General features: G+C 45.8%; 2 protein-coding genes across 19 annotated transcripts in view; one reads left to right on the forward strand and one right to left on the reverse strand.

Moving 5' to 3' along the window:
- LHFPL4 (LHFPL tetraspan subfamily member 4) overlaps nucleotides 1-4,078 on the forward strand; it is a 31,538-nt gene extending 27,460 nt beyond the window's left edge. Inside the window, exon 4 of the mRNA XM_057555353.1 lies at nucleotides 242-4,078. Within this exon, the coding sequence (XP_057411336.1) occupies nucleotides 242-342 (101 nt within the window). The 3' untranslated portion in view covers nucleotides 343-4,078. The remainder of the gene's footprint in view (nucleotides 1-241) is intronic.
- Nucleotides 4,079-15,581: 11,503 nt separating this feature from the next.
- SETD5 (SET domain containing 5) overlaps nucleotides 15,582-24,788 on the reverse strand; it is an 81,323-nt gene continuing 72,116 nt past the window's right edge. For 17 of the 18 annotated variants that reach the window (XM_007192506.2, XM_007192505.2, XM_057554586.1 and 14 more), the window contains 5 exons: nucleotides 22,827-23,297; nucleotides 19,977-20,275; nucleotides 18,958-19,091; nucleotides 18,394-18,482; nucleotides 15,582-18,052 (listed from right to left, as the gene is read on the reverse strand). In XM_007192506.2, coding sequence (XP_007192568.1) covers nucleotides 17,444-18,052; nucleotides 18,394-18,482; nucleotides 18,958-19,091; nucleotides 19,977-20,275; nucleotides 22,827-23,297 — 1,602 coding nt within the window. In that variant the 3' untranslated portion in view covers nucleotides 15,582-17,443. Of the gene's footprint in view, nucleotides 18,053-18,243; nucleotides 18,311-18,393; nucleotides 18,483-18,957; nucleotides 19,092-19,976; nucleotides 20,276-22,826; nucleotides 23,298-24,788 lie in introns of all 18 variants that reach the window. The other variant, XM_057554591.1, reaches the window with a different exon arrangement.

The following is a 24,788-nucleotide window of genomic DNA, read 5'->3' on the forward strand; positions in this document are numbered from 1 at the left end:
TTTTTAACCCCTCAGAATCACTCTGTGAAGAAGTAGGCTATTACGTTCATTTTACAGATGAGGAAATTGGGGCTCAGAGAGGTTGAATGGCTGGCTCAAGGCCTTCCAGCTAGTCAGGGCTGGCTGCATTTCAGAACCTGGGCAGCCCACCCCTCTGCCCAGCTTTGCCCTGAGGAGTGGCTGACGGAGCCCCAGTGCCGGGCGGCCTCTGACTTTCTCCAATTCTCTCTCTCTCTCTTAGATTTTGTGGGCTCTACAGTAAGCTCTGTGTTGCGGCCAGGGGGTGATGTCTCTGGATGGGGAGTCCTCCCCTGTCCCGTCGCTCACTCACAGGGACCCTGAAGGCCGGGATCACAGCCCAGGAATTGACCTGCCCTCAGCTTGTCCTGTCTCCTGCCCTCTCATCCCTCCATTCACGCTCTGAGGGAAGACCCCGATCTTGGACTGACCTCACCTGCTACCTGCCTGCGAGCTCCGGGCTTTGAAGAGAGGCTGGGGCTGGGATGCAGCCTGAGGGAGGGGAGAGGCCCTGCAGAGCCTGGGAGGGTCTGGGTCTGCACCTCCCTCAACTGACCTAAGGGAGACGGCCCCCAGTCCCTGGCCTCCTCTTCCCCTCCAGCCTGGCCAGGGCCCTGCAGAGCCTTCAGGGGAAGGAGATGCCGTGGCCCCCCCACCAGGCTCCCTCAGTCTGGAGGGCTGCTGCCTGGCTCTATCCTCGCCTCCTCTGGTCCCCGCCTCCTGCAGAAACTTATCCAAGACACTGCTCCAGGGCAGCACACTGGACTCTTTCCTATCTTTTTTGTTTGGCCGATGATGGTTCACAGAGCTCCAGGCACCACCGGCCTCCCTGGGGCCTCTCTGCTCCTGCTCCAGCCTGGTCCCAGCTCTCTCAAAGGAGTCTGAGCTGCACCGAGGGAGAAAGCACAGGGCCTTCTGGTCAGATGCTGGCTGGGGCCCTGACCACGCGGACTCTGAGCCAAGACAGGCAGGCTCTGGAGGCAGCGCTTGGACTCCTCTCTTGATGGCGCTTGGCCTCTGCAGCTGGGGCTGGAAGTAGCTCTGGGGCTGGCCTGGCCTCCTCCCTGCTCGGATGGCTCACCAGTGACTGGACCCTTGACCCCGGCCTGTTTTGTACAGCATAGACTTCTTGGCCCTGTTGTCAGGGTTGGGGAGAGGCGCCCATGAGTAGGGAATTAGGGGATGCGTCGCCCCTCTGCCCCTTCTCGTGCTGTCCCGCCCCCCCCCCTTCTGCCAAGGGCAGAGACTGTCTTGCCTCTTTGATACTTTTCTGCATAACTTGAACTTGCAGGTCACCTCTGAACAGGGTACCCCCTGTCCCCATCCCCAGGCCTCGTAACCCTCTCCCCACCTCTTCCTCCTCCCTGCCCACCTCTCGCCTTGCGGTTTGCCCAGGGTCTGCAACCTGGTGGGCACGCTTGGAGCCGAGGCATGAGTGTGTGTGTGTGTGTGTGTGTGTGTGTGCGCGCGTGTGTGTGTGCGCGCGCGCGTGTAGGTGTGTGGGGGGCAGATGAAGAGTCTTCTCTCCCCCTCTCCTCCCACTGTGGGGACATCGCCCCTCCTGCAGGGAGCACAGGAAGGAGACTGCAGGTGTTTCTGACCTCCCCTCACTGCCTTGGGGACCCGGTGGTAGAGCCATCTGGCTTGGGGCTTGGACAGCCCCTTCCAGCCCCCATTTTGGCGGCCGGTTGGCTTCATCTCGTGTGCCTACTTCTGTCTCCAGGTACTGGCTGCCTGGCCTATTGTGGAGGGGGGGCATGAGGCCCCTGCAGGCTCAGTGGGGAAGCGTGTGGTCTCCATGTCATGTCGGCCTCAGCCCGAGGGAGGAAAGCAGCGAGTGCCATGTATTTGCAGCCTTGTGTTCATTTCCATAGGACCTGGACCTGACAGAGTTTCCAAGACAGACCCTAGAAATCCTCTGCCTGAGTCCCCCATCTGGACCCTAACTGGAGTCACATGCTGGGGCCTGGGAGGGTTCCTGAAACCTGGAACTTACTAAGTCCTGCCCCCCGCCCTCTCTACTCCCTCCTCCTGGGCAGATACCTGCCCCTTGTGCTCTGGTCCCTGCACTGTGCTCCCCTCTCCCCTGCTCCCACCAGGGTCCCGTGCTGAGTGGGAAGGTGAGGGGAGCCTCGTGAAGGTGGGGAGTGGGGTGGCAGAAGTGAGTTCCTCCAAGATCCAAACCAAAGCCCAATGTTGGAGGGCATCAGGCGGAGGGACCAGGAGCAAGGGATTAGAAATGGGAGGAAGGTGACTTCCCTGGCGGGCCAGTGGTTAAGACTCCGCGCTTCCAATGCAGGGGGTGCGGGTTCCATCCCTGGTCAGGGAACTAAGATACCACATGCCACGTGGTGCGGCCATAAAAAAAAAAAAGAAATGGGGAGAAGACAGATGGGAGAAAGAGAAGAAGGAGGTGCAGAGACAGGGAGAGAAGGAGGGAGGGAGACCGAGCGATGGGGGGTGGGGTGGATTTAGAGGGTACAGAAGTGGAGAAAGTGATCAGAGAGGGAGGCGTGATGGATAGAGAACCTGGAGGTGGGAGGGGAGGTGGCCAGAGACGAGGAAGGAACAGGGATGGGAAGGAGGCAAAGGGAGAGGTGAGCTGTTGGAGGCCAGGTGCAGGGGGAGAAAGGAAGGGGAAGGAGAGGAGGATAGAGGGGACAGGACTCGGAGGAAAGGGGAGCAGCTGCTGCGTGCCCACTGTGCGAGGGGAGAGCCTACCGCCCACGGGGGCCGCAGACCCCTGTGGGCTGCTGGTGGGAAGGTTAGGACCTACCTCCTCAGAGGTGGAGGCGGGGCCCAGGCAGCCATGCCCCACCCCATTGGGGTAGAGGCGCCACATCAAGGGAACCGTCTAGGTGACTGCTGAGCAGGTTCGCGCCACTGGAGTGGGTTAGTGGTAGAGAAAGGGAGGGTGGTTCCCCTTGGGGTGGTTGGACAGTGATTCCCTGTTACCATCCACCCAGCCAGCTGCTGTGGGGCAGTGGGAGACGCACCCAGGAGCTTGGGGTTAGGAGGGGAGTGTTGGTGGGGCTGAAGGAACACCAGGGTGCCTTAGGGAAGGGAAAGAGGCTGGAGTGGGTACCAAACCAAAGCCCTGTCCCTGAAGCTTTAGCAGAGGTGGGAGCAGAACGGGAAACAGATGTTTCCACCAGAGACCCCAGGTGAGGCTGAAGTGTCGCCAAGCCAGGGCCCAGATGGCTCTCCGGGGCCAGGAAGCCATCACAGCAAGGATGTCTGTAGTTTGCTCTCACCCACGTCTGGCAACTTGGCTTTAGCCTTCGGGAGGAGGCTGAAGCAGAGATGGTCTGTTCCCAGATCGGTCTCTTGGTCCCTGAAAGACGCTGAGCTTTGAGCGGCCCACTGAGGCACTCCTCCCCCAGCCGTGCCTGGACCAGAGGGATCTGGCATCATCTGGTTTCCTTTGCCTGGTGTGGGACTATCTCAGGAGAGGCCAAGGCAGCTCCAACCTAGTGGGGGTTCAGAGCACTGCTTGCTCAAGTCCTTCCGGGTCTTGGGATGTGTAAACTTTCCTCTCTGGGGACCAGTACCCATGGAGGAAAACACCATGGGTAGGATCAAGATCTTTTTCAGGCCTGCTATAGCCAAGAAGTTGAGAGCTTTTAGACAAGGCTGTAGGGAAAAATTCTTTGGCCACCTTTTGAAGTTCCTACTTGGGCACAGGGGAATCACCCTTCTTCAGCCTCCAGCGTGAACTGAGAAAGGGAAACGCTCTCTCTGGAGAAGCTGGGACCTTCCCAGCACGAGGAACTTCCGCAGGCCCCTGCCTGGCTCAGGGCTAGCCTTCGGGTGGGACTGGAGTTTCCTGAGAAGGGAACAGGGAGCCACAGTCCTCCCCTGAGCTCTGACCAGCAGAGGGCCTATGCTGTGTGTCATTACGATAGCTTGGTGTTGTCTACACCCCGTTAGTAAGTTCCGTCTGAACGTGTCCTCGCCGTTCATCGTCCGAGTTGGTAACATTGATTTCGGTCCTGACCCCTTCTGCTGCTGCTGGGTTTGAGCTTCAGTGCAGGTGGAATGACATTCAAATAAAGAAACACTTTATATCACCCATGCTAGCTTCTCCTTCTCTGAGTTGGCCCCCAGGGGATTAAGAGGGGCAAGATTCAACCTGACCCTTTGTACCAGCCGTGGCTGCGTATTAACAGACCTTGTGTGGAGGTAGCCAGACCATGACACGGAACCCAGCACCACTTTCAATCCTGGCGTTCATCCTCAAGGACACCTCATGGCCTGAAGTGGCTGCTTGGACTCGTCACTTTGAGCCGCATTTCATTTTAAAGAGACTTCTGGAGATCCCATAGGACTGAGTCACACTGCACACCTAACTGAAATATAATCTGTTAACAAATAAAATTGGAGTTGTTTCCAAGGAGAAAGGAGAGAATAGCTGGCAGTCTCTGCCAGCTCCTGATTGCATGGGCTTGAAAACAAGGCTCCACCCTTTTCTGCCTGTGTGGCCTTGGGCAAGTCCTTTCACCTCTCTCTAAAGTTATAAGGAACAAATGAGGGAATGCGTGTGAATTGCTTTGCAGTGTCTTGCACATAGTAACGTGCCCCATGTGGCAGCTACGCTGATTATAATTTTTGCACTTGGGAACTGAATCTTCATTCAACACATTTTGAGCACATAGTATCTGCTAAGAATTTAAAGAACAAAATCAGATTCTCCGTCTTGAGGGTCTGGTTGGGGAGATGAAATCTGCCTGGTGCAGGGTACTGTGGGTACCCCAGGTAGGGATACCTTGCATGGCTTTAGGTGGGGTGGGTAGAGCAGGGGATGGACAATTTTAACTGTAGGATGAACAGGAGGTAGGCAGGCAGGCAGGGGCGAGGAAAGCCATTCATGAAAGACAACGCAGCTTGGGGAAAAAGGCTGAGATGAGAAACCAAAATGAACCTGTGAAGAAATAAGAGCAATTTAGTAACCCTGAACTGTGAAGTGTGAGGTAGGGAGGGTCAGAGATTCATTTGGAGAGATCAGCAAAGGCCAGATGATGACTAAGCTCTGAGGCTGTGTACAGCAGTTCAGACCTAAGAGCAATGGGGAAGGATTTTAAGCAGGAAAAGCACACAATTAGATATACATTTCAGAAAGATCACTCTGGTTGTAGTGTTAGGGGGTTGAGTTAGATGGAGACAATTTTAAGAAAAAGGAAAGCAGAAGTCTGGCCTGAAGCAAGGTGGTGGCAGTGGTTTTGAGAGAGATAAGGAATTCAATATTTAGGAAATAGAAATTACACTTAGTAACTGACTGATTGTGGGGATAAGGGATACAGTGGCATCAAGGAGAGTTAAATTTTTTGCTTGGGGGGAAAAGAAAAACTTGCCAGTATAGCAGGGGAGCAAGATAATCAGTTCAATTTGAGACATGCATGTGGGACATCCTGGTGGACTGTTCAGGAGTCAGTTGACTTACATAGATTTGGGAGCTCAAGAGAAAGATTTGGGCCAGAAACACAAACGTGCAGGTAATGGCTGACATATGAAGTACAGATGAGCTTGTTCAGGGTGACTGTGTAGTGTGAAAAGAGCGCGGGGCTGCAAAGTGCTGGAAAACAGCAATCAGAGGAATGGATGTCCAGAAGGAGAGTCAGAGCTATGACGAGAACCATGAGAATGTGGTGTTAGCGAAACCAAGGATTTACAATTCAAGGGGAAGGTCAACTGGTCAGATGGAGCAGAGAGGTCCAGAATTAGGGACTTAAAAATGTGTCTACTAGATTTGGGAACAAGGAAGCTACTGTTGGATTTGGTAAAAGCATGTTCAGAGGAGTGAGGTTAGAGCCAAAATGAGGTCTGTTCAGGAAGAGAATGGGAGGTGACTGAGTGAGGATCTCCTTCTGGAGAAGTGTGTGTAAGAAGGGGAAATAAGTGACTGGAACTCTTTCAGGAAATATTAAGTACAGTGAACAAAGATCAGCATGTAATCTAGAGGAGGCTATGGAATCTCTTTTTCTTTAAACATGGAAGAGTTCTGAATGTTTGTAGGTCATGGCCGGTAAGAGTTTAAAGAAAAAGAGAGGATGACTAATGGAAGAGGCGAGGAAGCCTCTTTTTTGGGGTAAAGTACAAGGTTTAGGGAGCTCTTGCCTGATGGCATTCAATTCTTCAGTGAAGCAGGAGGCAACACTGTCTACTGAAAGAAAAGGGAATGAGCAAGGGGTTTGAGAAGAATTATGGAAGTTTGGAACAGTTGCTAAAGGGGCTGTCCAAGGATAAAAAAGGATCAAGAAAAGGACTGATGGGTGACCATGAATTTGTGGTGACACCAACAGATGGGAGGGCAGGCACAGAAGGTAGACTATAGACTGAAAGGTAGGTGCAAGGTAAGCCAAGTCAGAGAGCCACCAACAGATCTAGGCTGGGTATGGGAAAAGGAGAGCCTGCAATGGGGCAAACTGACGGAGGAAATGGAGAAATCAAGGTGCTAAAGTGAAAAAGCTGGAAGGTTAGGAGATTGTAGCTAATTAGAAAGTTGGGTATTTGACCTGAATATTCTAATTCTTGTAAAAGACTTTGAGATGTGAGGCAACCTGGTTAGGATGTCCGCCCAAATGGTGAGGATAATGGCAGAAATTGGGGTGCAGAAGACAAGCCAAGTTGCTCCAAAGATCAAAGAATCAGAGAGAGAGGTTAGACGGTTAAGATGACAGCAGGAAGAGGGCTGAAAGCGCAGTAACTAATGCGTGAGCAGCAGAGGAAGCAGAGATTTTTAATCTGAGGGACAAGATATATTTTGTCCGGAAACATTTAGGGAGAGCCTCCACGCAACAGGATGTGAGAGAAGGAGCAGCCTCCACGTCAGAGGCTGCAAAGGAGGTGGCGTCCTAAGGAGAGAACCATATTCAGTCAAGGCCAACAGACAATATGGAGGAGGTAGGGGTTTGTCCATCAAAGAAAAGAGCACTGCAGAGAAGTTGGGAGAAGGATGGTACGTCGTAAAAGTAGAGAGTGCTGGGAAGCCAGATGACATGGAGAACTGTCATTTTGGGAGGTGACTAAGGAGTATGAAATTGGTAGAACTCACCAGATTCCAAGTTTCCAAGAGAGCTCTAGTTTGAAACCCCTTTCAAGTCCACTGAGGCAGAGCAGAAGGACTGGTGACACCATCTGCTGGCACCCACACAGATCTGGAGGTTCGGGAAAGCTCATTTAGGTGCCGAAATTCAACCTGAGTGGGTTGGAGGCTTCTTCAGATTCATTTAGTCATTCAACAAAATATTTGTCAAATGCCTGTTCTGCTCGGGTACTGCCAGGCTCTAGAAATACACAAATAGGCCAGACAGAGGCCCTGGGCTCAAATGACATTAGGCCCCTTAGTAGCAGGGCTGTTTGCCTGTTTATTGTGGCTATGTAAGGTTTTGTTCTTTGTTTTGTTAGACATATTGCAGCATAAGACAAATGTACAGGCAGATGACCTATTAAACATAACCTAACCATAACCAAAGAAAATCTTGCTAACCACCCCAGAAGCCTTTCAAGTGCTCCCAAACACTACCCCCCTTCCTTCCCTCCTAAGAGTAACCACTGCCTGGCTTTTTTTTTTTTGGCCTGGCTTTTTATTGTAATCACTTTCCAACTTTTATAATTTTTTTCATCCAAGTGAGCATCTTTAAACAAAATAGTTTAGTTTTGACTATTCTTTATGTCAAAAAGAATTCTTTATGACTATTCTATATGTCTTTACCCACTTTGTTTCTTTTCATCCCTCCTTGCAATTTGTTGAAGAAACTGGACCATTTGTTATGTAGCGTTCCACAGCTGGGATTTTGCTGGCTCCATTCTTGTGGTTTAGTTGAACAAGTTCCCTCTGTTCTCTGTATTTCCAGCAAATTGGATCTAGATGCTTATTCACATTCAAGTGTATGTTTGAACATTTTAATGACTGCTTCATAGTTGTTGTTGGTTTTTTATCAAGAGATACATAGTATCTAATTGCTTTTGTGTAATTACGGGTTGAAAAATAGTGATGCTCCAAATCTATCATTCTCTTATTTGTGGGAAAGCTTCTATAAAGGGAAACATCCTCATTTTCGATCTAGCCAGCTAGTGGTACAACTTGTATAGGAAAGGCAAGAATAATGCTGGAGTATTTCCCTTTATTTTCTAGTTTTCAAAAATAAGAGTTGGTTCCCTAACATCCTCCCAAGATGAACAATTATTATGTTTTGGTACCATTATGAACTCATGGATTTAAACATGCTTGATTCTGTTACATTTATCATAATTAATGCTTAAAATGTTGTCGTTGGTGAGCAGAAGCCTCTTTAAATTGGTGTCTTTTTTTTTTTTTAATATTTATTTATTTGGCTGCGCCAGGTCTTAGTTGTGGCACATGGGATCTTTAGTTGCAGCATGCAGACTCATTTGCGGCATGGGGACTCTAAGTTGGTTCTCAAGGACATTGGATTCATTTGCTTTCTCTCACATTAAAGCCCTCATATATAATACCACAAATATAACTACTAAAACCATATTATTTTCTGCTTATTTCTTTGTAGTTGCACTGTATTTACATTGCCTAGGTCACATGAACCAGCTGACACTGCAGTCTCACCTTATATTCCTCATTCATTCTTAGTTCTACACATAGCTAACTGCATATAATTAACTCACAACCACTTTCTGTTGCTGTTTCTTAAGACAGTTTGGTCATCCAAATCAGCTCAGTTTCTAACATATTCCTAAGAAAGAATTAACAGGAATAAAGTTCCCCAGGTTCTCGCATGAGGATGACAGTTTGCTGCTATTACATAGTTGGTATGAAACTTTTGGTTCATAGTCTCTTTGAGTATCTTAAATATATTATTCCATTCTCTTTTGCCATAAAGTGTGGCTGTCAAAAAACCTGACAGAGGGACTTCCCTGGTGGCGCAGTGGTTAAGAATCCGTCTGCCAATGCAGGGGACACGAGTTTGATCCCTGGTCTGGGAAGATCCCACATGCCGCAGAGCAACTAAGCCCGTGCACCACAACTACTGAGCCTGCGCTCTAGAGCCCGTGCGCCACAACTACTGAGCCCACGCGCCTGGAGCCCATGCTCTGCAACAAGAGAAGCCACAGCAATGAGAAGCCCATGCACCGCAACGAAAAGTAGCCCCCGCTCCCTGCAACTAGAGAAAGCCTGCGTGCAGCAACGAAGACCCAATGCAGCCATAAAACAAAACAAAACAAAACAAAACAAAACCAAACCTGACAGAGCTTAATTTTCCTTCCATTATAAATAACTCTTTAGGCCTAGATATCCAAGATTTTTTTCTTTTCTTTAAACTCCAACAATTTTAGAATGTCTCGATATTGGGTTTGAATTCTTGGTTGAATTTACAAGGTATGCATTATGTTCTTTCAGTTTGTAGTTTGAAATATTTCAGGAAAAGTTTTCTTGAATTATAACTTTTGGTATTTGTTCTGTTCTCTTGCTTTTTTTTGGTCTTTGGAAACACCTATTGACACGTTGTCTTTTTTTGCCCGTCTTCGATATTTGCCACTTAAAAAAAAAGACTAAAAAAATTTATTTACTTATTTATTTTTGGCTGTGTTGAGTCTTTGTTGCTGCGTGCGGGCTTTCTCTAGTTGCGGTGAGCAGGGGCTACTCTTTGTTGCGGTGCGTGGGCTTCTCATTGTGGTGGCTTCTCTTGTTGCGGAGCACAAGCTCTAGGCGCGCAGGCTTCAGTAGTTGTGGCACGCAGGCTCAGTAGTTGTGGCTCACGGGCTCTAGAGGGCAGGCTCAGTAGTTGTGGTGCACGGGCTTAGTTGCTCCGTGGCATGTGGGATCTTCCCAGACCAGGGCTCGAACCCGTGTCCCCTGCATTGGCAGGCGGATTCTTAACCACTGCGCCACCAGGGAAGCCCGCAAATACAGTATTATTAACTCTAGTCAACAGGCTGTATATTACATCCCTAGGACTTATTTACAACTCCAAGTTTGACCTTTTGACCACCTTCACCCGTCTGGCCCACCTCCCAACCTCCACCTCTGGCAACCAACCACAAATCTGTTCTCTGTATCCATGAGTTCTTTTTTTTTTTTAAAAGATTACCCATATAAGTGAGATCATATAGTATCTGTCTTTCTCTAAATTATTTCACTTAGCATAATGCCCTCAAGGAGCAACCATGTTGTTGCAAATGGCGGGATTTCATTTTTTGCTTATGGCTGTCATTGTAAATATACATTTTCTTTATCCATTCATCCATTTATGGACACGTAGGATGTTTCCCTATCTTGGCTACTGTAAGTAATGCTGCAGTGAACATGGGGGTGCAAATGTCTTTTTGAGTTAGTCTTTTTTTTTTTCAGGTAAATACCCAGAAGTGGGATTGCTGGATCGTGTGGTAGTTCTATTTTTAATTCTCTGAGGAACCTCTGTACTGGTTTCCATGGAGGCTGCAAAAATTTACATCCCCACCAAGAGTGCACATGGGTTCACTTTTCTCCACATCTTCACTGAACTGATTTGTCTTTTTGATAACAGCCATTCTAACAGGTGTGAAGTGGAATTTCATTGTAGTTTTGATTTACATTTCCCTGGTGATTAGTGATGTGGAGCACCTTTTATGTCCTGTTTGCCATCTGTCTCTCTTACTTGGAAAAGTATATTCAGATCCTCTGCCCATTTTTTAATTGCAATTTTTCTTTTTGAGTTATATGATTTCTTTATATATTTTTAGATACTAACACCTTATCAGATATATGATTTGTAAATATTTTCTCCCATTCAGTAGGTTGCCTTTTCATTTTGTCCATGGTTTCCCTTCTTTTGCTGTGCAGACGATTTTTAGTTTGAGGTAGTCTCACTTGTTTACTTTGGCTTTTGTTGCTCGTGTGGTGTCGAATCCAAAAAATCATCATCAAGACCGAAGGCAAGGAGCATACAGCCTGTTTCCTTCTAGGAGTTTCATAGTTTCAAGTCTTACATTCAAGTCTTTAGTCCATTTTGAGTTAATTTCTGTACATGGTATAAGATAGTGATCCCATTACATTCTTTTAGACGTGGCTGTCCAGTTTTCCCACTTACTGAAGAGACTGTCCTTTCCCTATTGTATATTCTTGGCTCCTCTGTCATAAATTAATTGATCATATATGTGTGAGTTTATTTTTGGGTTCTCTGTTCTGTTCCATTTATCTATGTGTCTTTTTTTTAATGCCAGTACCATACTGTTGTAATCACCACAGCTTTGTAATATAGTTTGAAATCAGAAAGCATGATGCCTGCCTCCAGCTTTGTTCTTTCTCAGGATTGCTTTGGCTATTCAGGGTCTTTTGTGGTTCCACATATATTTGAGGATTGTTTGCTCTATTTCTGTGAAATATGCCATTGGAATTTTGGTAAGGATTGCACTAAATCTTAAGATTGCTTTACGTTGTCTGTTTACTTGTTGAGTTTTAAGAGCTCTTTGTATGTTGGGTAACAGTCCCTTATTAGAGATGTCTTTTGCAAGTATTTTCTCCCAGTATGTGGCTTGTCTTCTCACTCTGTTAGTGTCTTTTGCAGAACAGATGTTAATTTTAATCAAGTCCAGCTTACCAATTATTTCTTTCATGGATGGTTGTTTTGGTGTTGAATCTAAAAAGTTATCGCCAAACCCAAGGTTTTCTAGATTTTCTGTTATTGTCTAGGTATAGTTTTGCATTTAGGTCTGTGATACATTGAGTTAGTTTTTGTGAAGAGTTGTTTGTTTGCTTTTTTCCTTAAATTTATTTATTTATTTATGGCTGTGTTGGGTCTTCGTTGCTGTGCACGGGCTTTCTCTAGTTGCAGCGAGTGAGAGCTACTCTTTGTTGCGGTGCGTGGGCGTCTCACTGTGGTGGCTTCTCTTGTTCGAAGCATGGGCTCTAGGTGTGTGGGCTTCAGTAGTTGTGGCTCGTGGTCTCCAGAGCGCAGGCTCAGTAGTTGTGGCACACCAGCTTAGTTGCTCCGTGGCATGTGGGGTCTTCCCGGACCAGAACTTGAACCCGTGTCCCCTGCACTGGCAGGCGGATTCATTTAAAAAAAAAAATTGTTTATTTATTTGGCTGCATTGGGTCTTCGTTGCTGAACGCAGGCTTCCTCTGGTTGCGTCGAGCAGGGGCTACTGTTCGATGCGGTGTGAGGACTTCAGTAGTTGTGGCATGCAGGCTCAGTAGTTGTGGCTCTCGGGCTCTAGAGCGCAGGATCAGTAGTTGTGGCACACGGGCTTACTTGCTCCATGGGCATGTGGGATCTTCCCGGACCAGGGCTCGAACCTGTGTCCCCTGCATTGGCAGGCAGATTCTTAACCACTGCACCACCAGGGAAGTCCTGTGAAGAGTGTTTAAGGTCTGTGTCTAGATTCATTTTTTGCACGTGGATGTCCGATTGTTCCAGCTCCATTTGTTGAAGACTATCTTTTCTCCACTGTATTGCCCTTGTTTGTCAAATATCAGTTGACTGTATTTGTGTGGGTTTGTTTCCGGGTGCTCTATCAAACTATTTGTCTATTTTTATTCCAATACCATGCTGTTTTGATTACTGTAGCTTTATAGTAAGTCTCAAAGGCCGGCTGACTTCATTCTTCCCTTTTAACACTGTGTTGGCTATTCTGGGTCTTTTTCCTCTGCCTATAAACTTTAGAATAATTTTGTTGATATCCACAAAATAACCTGCTGGGATTTTATTTTATTTATTTATTTTTGGCTGTGTTGGGTCTTTGTTGCTGCGCGCAGGCTTTCTCTAGTTGCGTCTAGCGAGGGCTGCTCTTCGTTGCGGTGGGCAGGCTTCTCACTACGGTGGCTTGTTGCAGAGCACGGGCTCTAGGCGTGTGGGCTTCAGTAGTTGTGGCACGTGTGCTCAGTAGTTGTGGCTCGCAGACTCTAGAGTGCAGGCTCAGTAGTTGTGGCACACGGGCTTAGTTGCTCTGCGGCATGTGGGATCTTCCTGGACCAGGGCTCAAACCTGTGTCCCCTGCATTGGCAGGCAGGTTCTTAACCACTGCACCACCAAGGAAGCCCTATCTGCTGGGATTTTGATTGGGATTACAAATCTAAAGGTCAAGTTGAGATCAGACATCCTGACATTGAGTCTTCCCATTCATGGCCATGGAATATCCCTGTTTATTTAGTTCTTTGGTTTCTTTCATCAAGAATTTTGTAGTTTTACCCATATAGGTCTTTTAGATATTTTGTTAGATTTATACCTATTTCACTTTTTCGGTTCTAATGCAAATGTTATTGTTTAAACTTTCAAATTCCAGTTGTTGTTCATATATAGGGAAGCAATTGACATTTGTATCATTAACCTTATACCTTGCAACCCTGCTATAACTGCTTATTAGTTGCATTTTTTTATTTTTTGGGGGGGAGTCAATTCTTTTGGATTTTCTATAAGACAATTATGTCCTCTGTGAACAGTCATTTCTTTTTTCCCAATCTGTATACCTGTTATTTCCTTTTCCTGTCCTATTTCATTAGCATGCTTTTATCTGTGGGGATATTATTCTGCTCCTTTCTTGTAACTGTTTGGAATTTGACTATGGTACTTTCAGTTACCCATTTTTATGGGTAAATAAAGGGAGGCATGATTTTTTTCTAGTTTCAAGGTTTTACAGCACATTTTTTTTTTGTGTGTAAAATATTAAAATATGGACTGTGCAAACAATAGCAGTTGACATTCAGCAGAACAATTTATTTTTTTACAAGTTTATTTATTTATATTATTTTTGGCTGTGTTGGGTCTTTGTTGCTGTGTGCGGGCTTTCTCTAGTTGCAGTGAGCGGGGGCTACTCTTCATCACGGTGCATAGGCTTCTTATTGCGGTGGCTTTTCTTGTTGTGGAGCATGAGCTCTAGGCGAGCGGGCTTCAGTAGTTGTGGCTCCCGGGCTCTGGAGCACAGGCTCAGTAGTTACCGTGCACGAGCTTAGTTGCTCTGCGGTATGTGGGATCTTCCCGGACCAGGGCTCGAACCCATGTCCCCTGCGCTGGCAGGTGGATTCTTAACCACTGCGCCACCAGGGAAGCCCCAGCAGAACAATCTATGACCAACTGTTTCTCTCAGGAGTTAAAGAACAAGGTAAGTTATTTAACACTTTTATGGACAATCCTAGTTTCACTCATTCAAAATACTTTAATGTGATCCTCCACCTCTCCTGCTCAATTTGGATTCTATCAGGAGTTTCTTTTCAGTGTGGAGCTCTGTCCTGGGAGCTTTGCTGTTTAGAATTTTCTTGGGCCCAGACTGCTCCAGCCCCTTCAGACTTACCCAAGCACCTTTGCACGCACTGCAAATCCCTTCTAGTTTGACTGTTGTTCTCAAATTGGCTCGCTGAACTTCCAAGTGAGTGCTCGTTTGGAGTTCTGAGACCCATCAGACACACCATTGCTTCCTCTGGAACAGAACGTGATACCATGAAGGTCTTGTGGCTATTGGTGTTTTGAGGCTCATGGGGATGTGTAATTTTCCTATAAAGTTGCCCAAGGTTTTGTATCTCAGAGTAAGTTTTGAGTGTAGGGGCAGGGAAAAGTTATAGGGGAACACCATCTCCTTCAGTAACTATGCTTTTTCTCCAAGCTGTTTCCTTTATTCATCTTCAGCACAGGAACCTTTCTGTCTCTGAGCCTCATAGCAGGTTATGAAGGCTGTGCTGATGAACTGATTATCAGTGTAGTTTCAAAGTAAACGGCCTACTCCATTTGGACAATAGTGCATTTTTTTCTTCAGGGTGACCTTTAGTAAACAGAGAACCATGCACCATCAAACTGATGCCGGAAAAAGCCCAGACTGCTTTTTAAGGCAAGAACTGGTATGATACACTTTTCCAGCTAGTTAAGTGATTTCTAGTCAGTTTCAAAGCATCTCTAGCTATCTCTTTTTGTTTCCTGGGTAAACTGCAAAATTTCCAAGACTGTCAGTTGGAGCCTGCCATTTAGAAGAGAGAAATCTTGGACACATTATATCCTCTGAAACAAATAAAAAATTATAGAATGGGAATAATATACCTACCTTAACATATTCTAAGGATGAATGAGGCAACCAATGACATAAATGGAAGAGCCTGGTTAACTGTGAAGTTGTATACAAGGTGCACTTGATTATTTCTTTAATACAGTTCAGCTTCTAATATTTACATCACATCGAAAGCAACGTACCTAGTAACAGAGGAGGAGGCTGTCTTATCTTCATATTCCCAGCACCTTACATATAGCCTAGCACTCAGTAGCTGTTTAGTAAAGGATTATAGCCTGATCTTAATCATAAAATGGTGAAGGAAGATCAGTCTGTATTCCTGACCCCATTATGGACAAAACAACACCAAGAGCACAGTTTCCTGAATGTGGGTCCATCTTTGCTCTCTTCAAGTAGGGACAGCGTTAGGAAAACCAGGCAAGGCAAGGTCACAGAACTGGACAAAGAAGTTCTCAACTTATGATTATTATGGTTAAGAATTTTATTATCAAAATTATTACATCTCTTGTGAAAGTTCAAATGTTACAGCAAGGTGTAAACACTCCACTTGAGAAAGAAGTGATACTTCTTCCCTTCCAAGAGTCCCCCCCACCCCCCCCGCCCCCACCCCCCCCCAGAGGTCTGGTCTTGACAGCACCCTGCCCACACAGAGTGGCTGGGGTCTCTGCACGTGCCAGGCAGGGTGAGGGCCGCCTGCCCGCTGGCCTCTCCCCTCGGTTAACAGCCAAGGGGAGAATGCAAACCCCAGCCCAAATGGAGAGACATTTACATACGTTTTATATAATATACAAAGAAACCAGCATCCCAGGCAACATGATTTCCACTCCCAACGCTCTCCCAGACTGATGGGTTTGTGGGGGAAACAAAAAAGTATTCTGCTGAAGTCTCAGCATTAAAAAAAAAATCTCCCCTCATTTGAGCAAACACCTGATTTCAATTTTGAAAAAGTGAAATTTTGTAACAGTCACACACAAAGAGAGAAGACTGTGCATATGATAGTTGTAGGAGAGGGTAGAAAGAAAGGGGATGTAAGAGGCTGAGGGAAAAAAGGAGAAAACAAACTGGAGGGAAGGAAGGAGGGAGACTCACAGTATTATCTTGTCCAAAAGAAAGAAGTAAGGTCCACTGCAGCACCAGGGATTACACCTGTCAGATATCTGCTACCCCTACCATGGTTATAACTGAATACAAAATTAGATAAATAAAAACACGCTGGATATTACAGTAAACAAGTGAAAGAAATAAGCTGGCAACCGTATGGAATTTAAAAAGATTGTGTACCCCACCTGGCTGGCTCCAGGGCTCCTGCAGGGGTGTACAACAGGCACAATGCACTGATGGGGAGAAGCCAGTCTGCTCTCATCTCTCATCCAGAACAGTGTTATTAGGTGTGTGGGTGGCTTTATAACACTCTCACCTGGGCCACTCTCAAATAAGCATCTCCCAAAGAAACGTGGGACATGCCACACACAATCGCAGTCCTGTCGGTGCCATTCCACAAACGTATCTTTCCACTCTTACCCTGCAGTCACAAGTGCGTGCTCCCCAATCACGGAGGCAGTCCTACTCAGGGGATCGTCAACTCCTGATTAATTGGGAGTAGAAAAAATAAAATTCAAAGAATTCCCACACCACCTGGGACCCTTCCTAATCAAATTTATTGCCAAAAGCTGATAAGTAGCAATGCAATTGGCCCATCTCAGTTATATCTCTTTTCTTTGCCTACTTACTTCATAGATTACTGAGCTGTGAAATAGCTTGGGGAAGGGGAGTGGGATGGTACGAGCTGGGGGCTCAGACAATCTACTAGGACAATCTGCTCCTGAATAATCAAGAGTTGACCATGAGCTCTTCCTCAGAGATCCAGGCACCCCTCAGTCAGAGCACACTCCAAGCTTCACTATCCCTGCCTCTTTCTTGGTGTTTCTAAGATAAAGGTAAGGAATATTCTTGGGTGGACACATCTTGGCCAGATAACTGCTTTTGGAATGGTTGTCTTATATACCTACCTTTTTTCTTAAGTGCATAAAACCCTAACACTACTCAGATGGCTTGGGGCTTTGAGATTGGCTCTTTTCACCGCTTTTTCCTTTGAAAACTTTTTTTTTTTTTTTGAGTTAAAAAGATGTCCTCACTGCACAAGTGACTACAGGATACAGGCAAGGATGGGAGACGGAGGCTTCAACACAACTCATTGCACTTAGAACCATTACTAACCGAAACACCATTTGCTTGTCAACAATGTACCCTTAACAGCAGGGAGAAACTTCTTTATAGTCTCTGCTTCAGACAAGATTTACATCTTTCTCCAAGGCCAGAGCCAGTCATGACCACAAGTCTTGTTTCTTGTTGACCAGACCCAATCCTCTGGCACCTTGTACCCCCTCCCCCAGCAATATGCTCGGCCTAGGTTCCAGAGGCAGCTGGAAGGAAGCAGCTATGGGCTCATTCAAGTTCTGTTTGCCCAAATCCAGAAGCCCTAGGAAAGTCCTGTCTGAGTCTTGACCCCCGACCCCTGCAGTGGCTGGAGCCGGTACTGGTGCACACCCCCACTCCCTCGATGTGGGTAGTGCTGTGAATTGGAAACCGCAGATACCCTGGAGGCCTGGTAGGCAGCTGACTGCCCAGCACTGGGCAGACTGATAGTCCGGAAGTCTGATGGCAATGACGACCTAGAGTTCTGAGGAAAGGAGGTGGAACTCAGAGTTCCTGTGCTGGACTGGGAAACCGAGTCTGAGGTCGGCGAGTCTGAGGGGCCCTGCGGGGTAGGGCTAGCAGCACTAGAAGGGCAGCTCCTCCTTGGAAGACTGCTGCCGGTGCTGTTTCCAGAATGTGGCTGGCTGCTATAATACCCTGGTGTCCCCGTAAATGGGGCCAACGAGTCTGTGGACACAGGGTGGGCAGGGCTGGAATAGGACGTGGAAGAGAGGGAGGATTCTGAAGAACCATGAGAAGGGGGGTTCCCAGGTCTCAGTGCAGTAGTTCGATAACTGTATCCCGGAGACTGGGTGGGATGTCCTCTAAAGGGGGAGGAACTCTGTTGAAGGAGGCTTTGTGATTCTGTCCGTGGACTATCACACTGCAGGAGCTAGAAAGAGTTGGGAGGAAAAGCATAAGGAGGTGAAAAAGTCCCTATTTAAGCCATTTAGGCTTGTGAATATTTAAAATATCCTACTTTTTCTTTTTCTTCATCTTCTTAAACATTTGTTCTTTTTAGGATACCAAGGACAGTAAAATGGCTGTCTTTGGTCACTTAATTTTTCTGGCATGATTTATTACCTGAAGGTGAGCAGATGATGACTTATCTCCAAAGCTGCTGAAACTATATGCAAAGACGGCATCTCAACTGCAAAGGATGGCCAGGATCACAAAACATTTGGAACCCAGAACACATTCTTATGCCCAGAGATGAGCACTTTCTTGTCTCACCTGGTAGCTGTATCTGGAAGGGCTGTAAACGGCTGCTCCTTTAGAGAGTGCTGAGCTCAGTGTCTCTGGGCCTTCACCATCTGCAGGGTCTGGAAGGTAATACAAAATCAACTTATTTTCTTAGAATAAGTGTGAGAGATCCATTGTTCATTCAAGTCACCAATGCCAGCACCAACCCATGCCGCTCTCTTTCTGACAAATCAGGTGAGTGCAGCATGCCAGAAGGGCAAAAGGAGTGGTTAATTATGGGGTGGTTTAAATGCCTGATCTGATTTCTGTCTCCTTTTTTCTCTTCATCCTTCATCAAGGTGATTCCCAGGGCTTTGGAGAGATGAGTTACATAAAGGTATCCTTTGGGAAAAAAGAGCAGACAAAGAGCAAGCAATGCTAGATCTTAAGAATGCTGTAGCCCAAAAGAGTGAAAGCAAGACTGAGCTGGAACTCTGCATAAACGGGAGCCCAACTGCCTAAGAAATGGACGCACCTCAGCCCAGCATTTGGTGTGCATTGTGTAGAGCCTGGCTCGTGTCCCTGTACCTGGTTGGCAGAAGGCCACAGGCTCACCTGAGTCTTTTTCTGTGATGTTACTCTCCCACGTGGGAGAAGGCTCTCCTTTCTGGGCCACCCTCACACTGCTTCGGAGGACCTTGGGGATGCTCCCTCCTTCTCGGAGTCGTTCTACTGATGTGGGAACCATCCTGTGAAGGCAATAGGGTGTGTAGGTTTATGCCACAGGACTTTAGAAATAAGAGTCTGGAACAAACAAAGCTCTGACAAAAAACTGTACAACGTATTCTCTTAGAACACCCTCTTTTTAAACATTATTTTCTTCAGGACCAATTTAAAACAAGGTATTTTCTCTGCCTCAAACTATGTCAGGCACCTAAGAATAAACACTTTTAAAGAAAAAAAGCAATTGAGGAAAAGGGGGATTTGAAGCCGTCTACTTCTTTTAACCTCCATCTTGAAATGCTAATTTTCTCTTCTGTGAACTCATGTGACTGGCACGTGGTAGTAGTTTAATGTTTCACAGATTAATGAACCTTACTCCCTTGAGCCATGTCTCTCCTTTCTCAGACCTCATTTCTTCAGTTCAAGATCCCTAAAATGCCTCATTCTTTATTTCACTCATTTGATACTCAGTACCTGACATTAGTATTATTTATTTGCAGTGTCCCCTAAACCAGACAAATCCTTTCAGAACGTGTCATATCTCTCTGTATATGCTAGCCGTGTGGAACTGAGATATCTGTTAATTTAAGGGGAACTGAGCTCAAATCCTGACTTACCTTTCACACGAAATGAGAAAACAGAAGAGGCAGTGTTAGTGCCCAGCGAAAAAAATAACTCCACTGTGTCCACAGCTATATGCCATCCAACATGTTGTTTTGCAGGCTCGGTGGCAATTCTTTGCTTCTGTAGGGCTGGTGGATTGTGGCTGATACTATTAAATCAGCTGAATAGGGTAGATAGCACTGTTGGCTGGCTTTCTCAGATAAGTGTTTCCATACATCTTAGGTAAAGAGCCTAGATGTTTACTTCCCTCCTGAATTTAATCATTAAAGCATCAAACATAAACTTACCACCTACTGCTGATACTCTCTTGAGGTCTGCAGTGAGATGAAGTGCCTCTGGAATCCGATGGGCTTACTGCCTCCAAATGAGACATAGAGGAATGAGACGGGGAGAACTTTTTGTGAGGGGAAGATGGGGTTCGGGCTGAGGATCCCTGCACACCATGGGCACCAGTGTCAGAAAGTGAGTTACTGCTGCCTTGCCCAGCTCCTGCAGACTTGCTTTTGCTCTGTGTAGAGTCACCTCCCCCACCAGCAGAATTTTCCTTGGCTTCTTGTTTCCGTTTGCGGTACTCCAGCAGGGATACCTAGGAAGGAAAGAAGAAATAGGACCCTAGCTAGACATCATTAGTGGATCACTAGCAATGGGGAAAGAAGATGGAACCCTAGTAAACTGCTAGCAAGCCATGCAAACAAAGCAGGCACCAACAGGTGACTTTTCCAAGTGTGAGAGAGACCTGAGCACAGCTACTTATTTAAATCAGTCAGAAACTGGTAAGGAAAAGAGAATACACTAGGAGATGGCATTTTTGAAAAATGGTATTCACCAGTAGACCTCAACCTTTATTCTGCCTTCAGAAAACCCTGTGAGATTACGGTTCCCTTCAACAAAAGTGTGCTATCATAGCTATTTGTAACAACGGTAGCACCTAGAAAAGGGAAGGTGAAGAGCTGGGAGTTTGCGTAGTTTGAAAATGTCTCCTAGGTGATTCTGATAGACCTTCCTCACTCCCCAGAAATCCCTAGAGTTAGTTGTTTAAAAACAAAACAAAACAAAACACACACACACACACAAAACCAAAAAGAAAAAGCCAATGCTTCAGTGTTTTTAAATGTGCTCAATTTTTCAAGACATACCCAGGGATTTATTACTGTTACTGTTTTACACATAGAGAAACTAGTGTAAAAGGAGAAAGGAAATGATTTCCTGTTTATACTTTAGCAAGCCGGCTCTAGAAAGCCTGTACTTGGAAACTTCTCCTCGATCTGCCATTCCTCTGCCTTATTCTTTCCTGACTGCCACAACAAACCCCTGCTCCCTGCCCTGCCTAGTACACCTCCTCTCTGCTGTTACAAGCACACCGTGCTTACACTGCCTGTCGACCTATTACAATGTCTTGTATGCCTGTAAACTGTCATGTTCTACAAGGGCAAAGACCAAGTTTATTTGGCTTTTTATCTTTAACATACAGTGCAGAACTTGGTTGACAGCAGGTGCTCAACAATATTTCTGAAATAACAGATCATGATTTCAATCACTTTTGCACATAATAAATGAAACCAGAAATCCAAAGACTGTTTCCACTTTTGTTCCTGCTAGTCAGTGCTGTTCATGCAACAATATTCTAAACCCAGTGCTATTTTTTTTTTTTTGGCTGCGCCTCGCAGCATGTGGGATCTTAGTTCCCCAACCAGGGTTCGATCCGTAGTGAAAGCACGGTGTCCTAACCACCGGACCGCCAGGGAATTTTCCCCGCAATGCTATTTTATTACAAATTATCTGCCAGTGTTTTCTCCTTCTTTTATCCACTTAGGGCTCTCATTTTTCTGTTCAAATGTAAAATATAACAAAAACACAAAGTAAGACAATTTTGTGTATGCATTTTCCATACACAATCATGGAAAGGGGTTAATAAATTCTGGTAACGTATTTCACTGTAATGCAAAGACAAAAAGCCACTAGGCTACATTTGAACAAGAGTATCACAGACATTTTGCAATTATGTGAGACTGTCACACACACACAACATTAAACACCTCTAGCTCTGACCAGTAAATGGACGTTGCTGTGACAATTCAAAATACTCCTATGCACTTCCAAATGCCCCTAGTTGAAAACCACAGACATAAAAAAAGCCCAGTTTTGGCTTTGTAATTGATAGATCAGGCATCCCTACAAGTCAAGCCCCAAAGCAGCTCTCTGGGAGCCGGCCCTGGCCACCTCTGTACTCTCCTCCTGACCGTCCCCACTATTCACCTGCTGGCAGAGCGACACTCAACTGCAACCACATCACATCCCTGCTGCCCACTCAATGGAGGGTCACAGTTACTTGTTCTGCTCTCTCTTCTGCAAGATCTTCACCCCCTCAACTTGCTGGCTGATGGATTCCTACTTCCTGTTTTGAGATCAGCCAAATCAGTGACCTGTCACCTTGCACTCTACCACCCCTCAAACTTGGCTACGAACCTCTTGTTTGTTCTCAAGTACCCTCCACATATCCGACTTGGTCAGGTTTCCTGTTAAGTTGTTCTCATCACATCTGAACAACTCCTTTCTCATCATTAATATAATTATCTGCTAAGCTCAGTCTCACTTGCTATAAGCTCCATTAGGGCGGAACCTAGGAGGCAATATAGCATGGTGGCAGTAAGAGCGTGCAATCTGGAATCAGACAGACCTGGGTAGTGTCCTGGCTCTTCCATATACTAGCTGTGTGACCATGGGCAAGTTACTCAACTTGCCTTAGTTTCCTCATCTACAAAATGGGAAATTACCCATCTTACAGGATTCTTGTGAGGTTAAATGCATAAGAAGAGCTTAACAGTGCCTAGAACGTGAAAAGTACTGTATAAAACATGTAAGTAGCATTATTCTTTCTCACTGCTCTATCCTTTGAATTGCCTAGCCATGTGCATGGCACATACATGGTAGGCATTTGAATTTGCTTAACATTTACAGCACTCATCAAATTATATTAAAACAGTCTTTCACTAGACATCCCAAGAGACCGTCTTACTTATCTTCATTTTCCTCACATTGAGAACAGTGCTGAAAACACAGTGGTAACTCAAGTAAATATGTGTTGAATTATTCAGTTAAAGTTCTTCAAAAGGGCCTATAAAATGTGAAACACTTACCTTTTTCCTCTGTGGTGGGTTCTGGGGGGCAGATGGGACTCCTTCACAAGCCCTTTCGCCACCAGGTGACATGGATCCACGAGAGAGGTCTTTCATAAAACCATGCTCATATCTGCTGGGAAACCCTTCTGCAGGGGAACAATAGCCCCCATCCAAATGTAAAGGCTTCCTATCCCCTACTAGGGGAGACCCTCGATACAATCCATCTGCTCGAGGCATAGCGTTCAATGGGGAGTAGGCATACATCAAGTTAAACTCTGTCCGAAATGTCTGGTCCGAGTTTCTCACAAGGGTCTGATGTCCATCTCCACTCCTGCTTGTAAAGCCAGTCTCAGAGGTGGGTCCGACAGAGGGATGAGGAGTCAGCTCAGAATGACCCGAGCTGATCAGGGAAGGTCTGTCAGCACAGCTGTTAGTGTTGGAGTCAAGGTAGCCTACTTTTGTCAAGTCCAGGTCTTTTCGGTGACAAAGCTGAAAGAATAAAAATCAACGGAGACATGGGGTAGGGGAGAAAGGAAAAAGTCAAAGGGCAGAAAAGAAGGGAAGTGAGGGGGCACAGGTGAATAAGAATAGGTAAGAGGGATGAAAGTAGAAGAGAGAAAGCCATTAACATCTGTAAAGGTCCCATGTAATACCAGTGTATACACGCCAGATTACCAAAGAATCCTGGCCTTCCCCAAATTGTTTTAAAGTCTTTCTGGAGGAGAATACTGGGAAAGTCAGAATTAGATAACTGGCCAAATGTGACTATTTTGCCTGCTTAGCCTTTCATCAGGTTTGCCGAGTCACCGTGCACTACACTCAGGGACTGGCAGTACAATGAGGGATGTACCTGAGCCCCACGGAGCCAAAGAGGTGAGAACAGTGTCTTAAGATAACTGGCTTCTGGTGTTATTCATTTCTAAACTAATATTGATGGAAGGTGGGAGGGGGGAAAAAGGCGAAAGAAAGTAGAAAGTAGACGAAAAGTCAAGTATTTAAGTTACTGGTTCAGGGAAGAAGAATGGTATTAGTTAACGACATCAACCAACCAGTTCTTCACTCGCTTTCACTATTAAGTATGTATTTCTCATAAAGCTTTCTGGCCACTCAATTCTTCTTTTTGCATCCTCTAATGTATGTTAACATATCACAAGACCACTAATGCTCATCACTGTAGAGCATCTGAAATGCTGAAACGTACCAAAAATAAACCCATCTACTTGGTAATCATTACCTCCTAACATCAAGATTTTCTGCCACTATGTCAGCTATAGCTAACTCTCTAGAAAGAACAGTACCAGAAACCCAGATGACACACCATGTCAGCCTCCCAATTATGCTATCTTAGAATCTTTAGCAACTGAGGGAGAGCTTTACATTCCTTACAAAATAGAGTAAAAAACACCCAGAAGACCTCTGTACACTAGAATACAATCTTCTTCAGTTTCACATTGATCTATAAAATCCTACTGATTCAGAATTTGGTCACCTGTCACTGAGTTTAGCACTAACTTTTTACTGGAAGGGTGTGGGGTTAACAGTTTAGTTAATTTCTGAAAGGTTATGAGAGACTATAACTTTCTCTTTAAGAGGAAAAAGGCTCCATGTGGATTCATGGAGTTAATCATTACTACGTTTGTCCAAATCTTTTAACAGTTAAGAAACTCTAGCACTAAAATATGAATTTAACATCTCCATAGCAGTAGGATTTGATATTCTAAGAGATACCATTTGTATAGCAACCATTTCCCAACCACTGCAGAATGGAGCCCTGAGTCACAGAAGCCATGGGCCGACTTAAGCTGAGAGGCATGACTCTCCCTTTCTAAAGAAGCTGCTTAATCTATCAACCAAAGCTCAAAACATCCAGTTAAACAGCTGTCAGATTAACCCGGGAATAAGGCATAAATCACTGCCTAACTTTTCCAATATAAGCTGCTTCTTTATCAGCCCAAGATAATAAAGATCAAAAAACAGCTC

This window comes from Balaenoptera acutorostrata, chromosome 10 (assembly GCF_949987535.1).
Source record: "Balaenoptera acutorostrata chromosome 10, mBalAcu1.1, whole genome shotgun sequence".
In the NCBI taxonomy this organism is placed as follows: Eukaryota; Metazoa; Chordata; class Mammalia; order Artiodactyla; family Balaenopteridae; genus Balaenoptera; species Balaenoptera acutorostrata.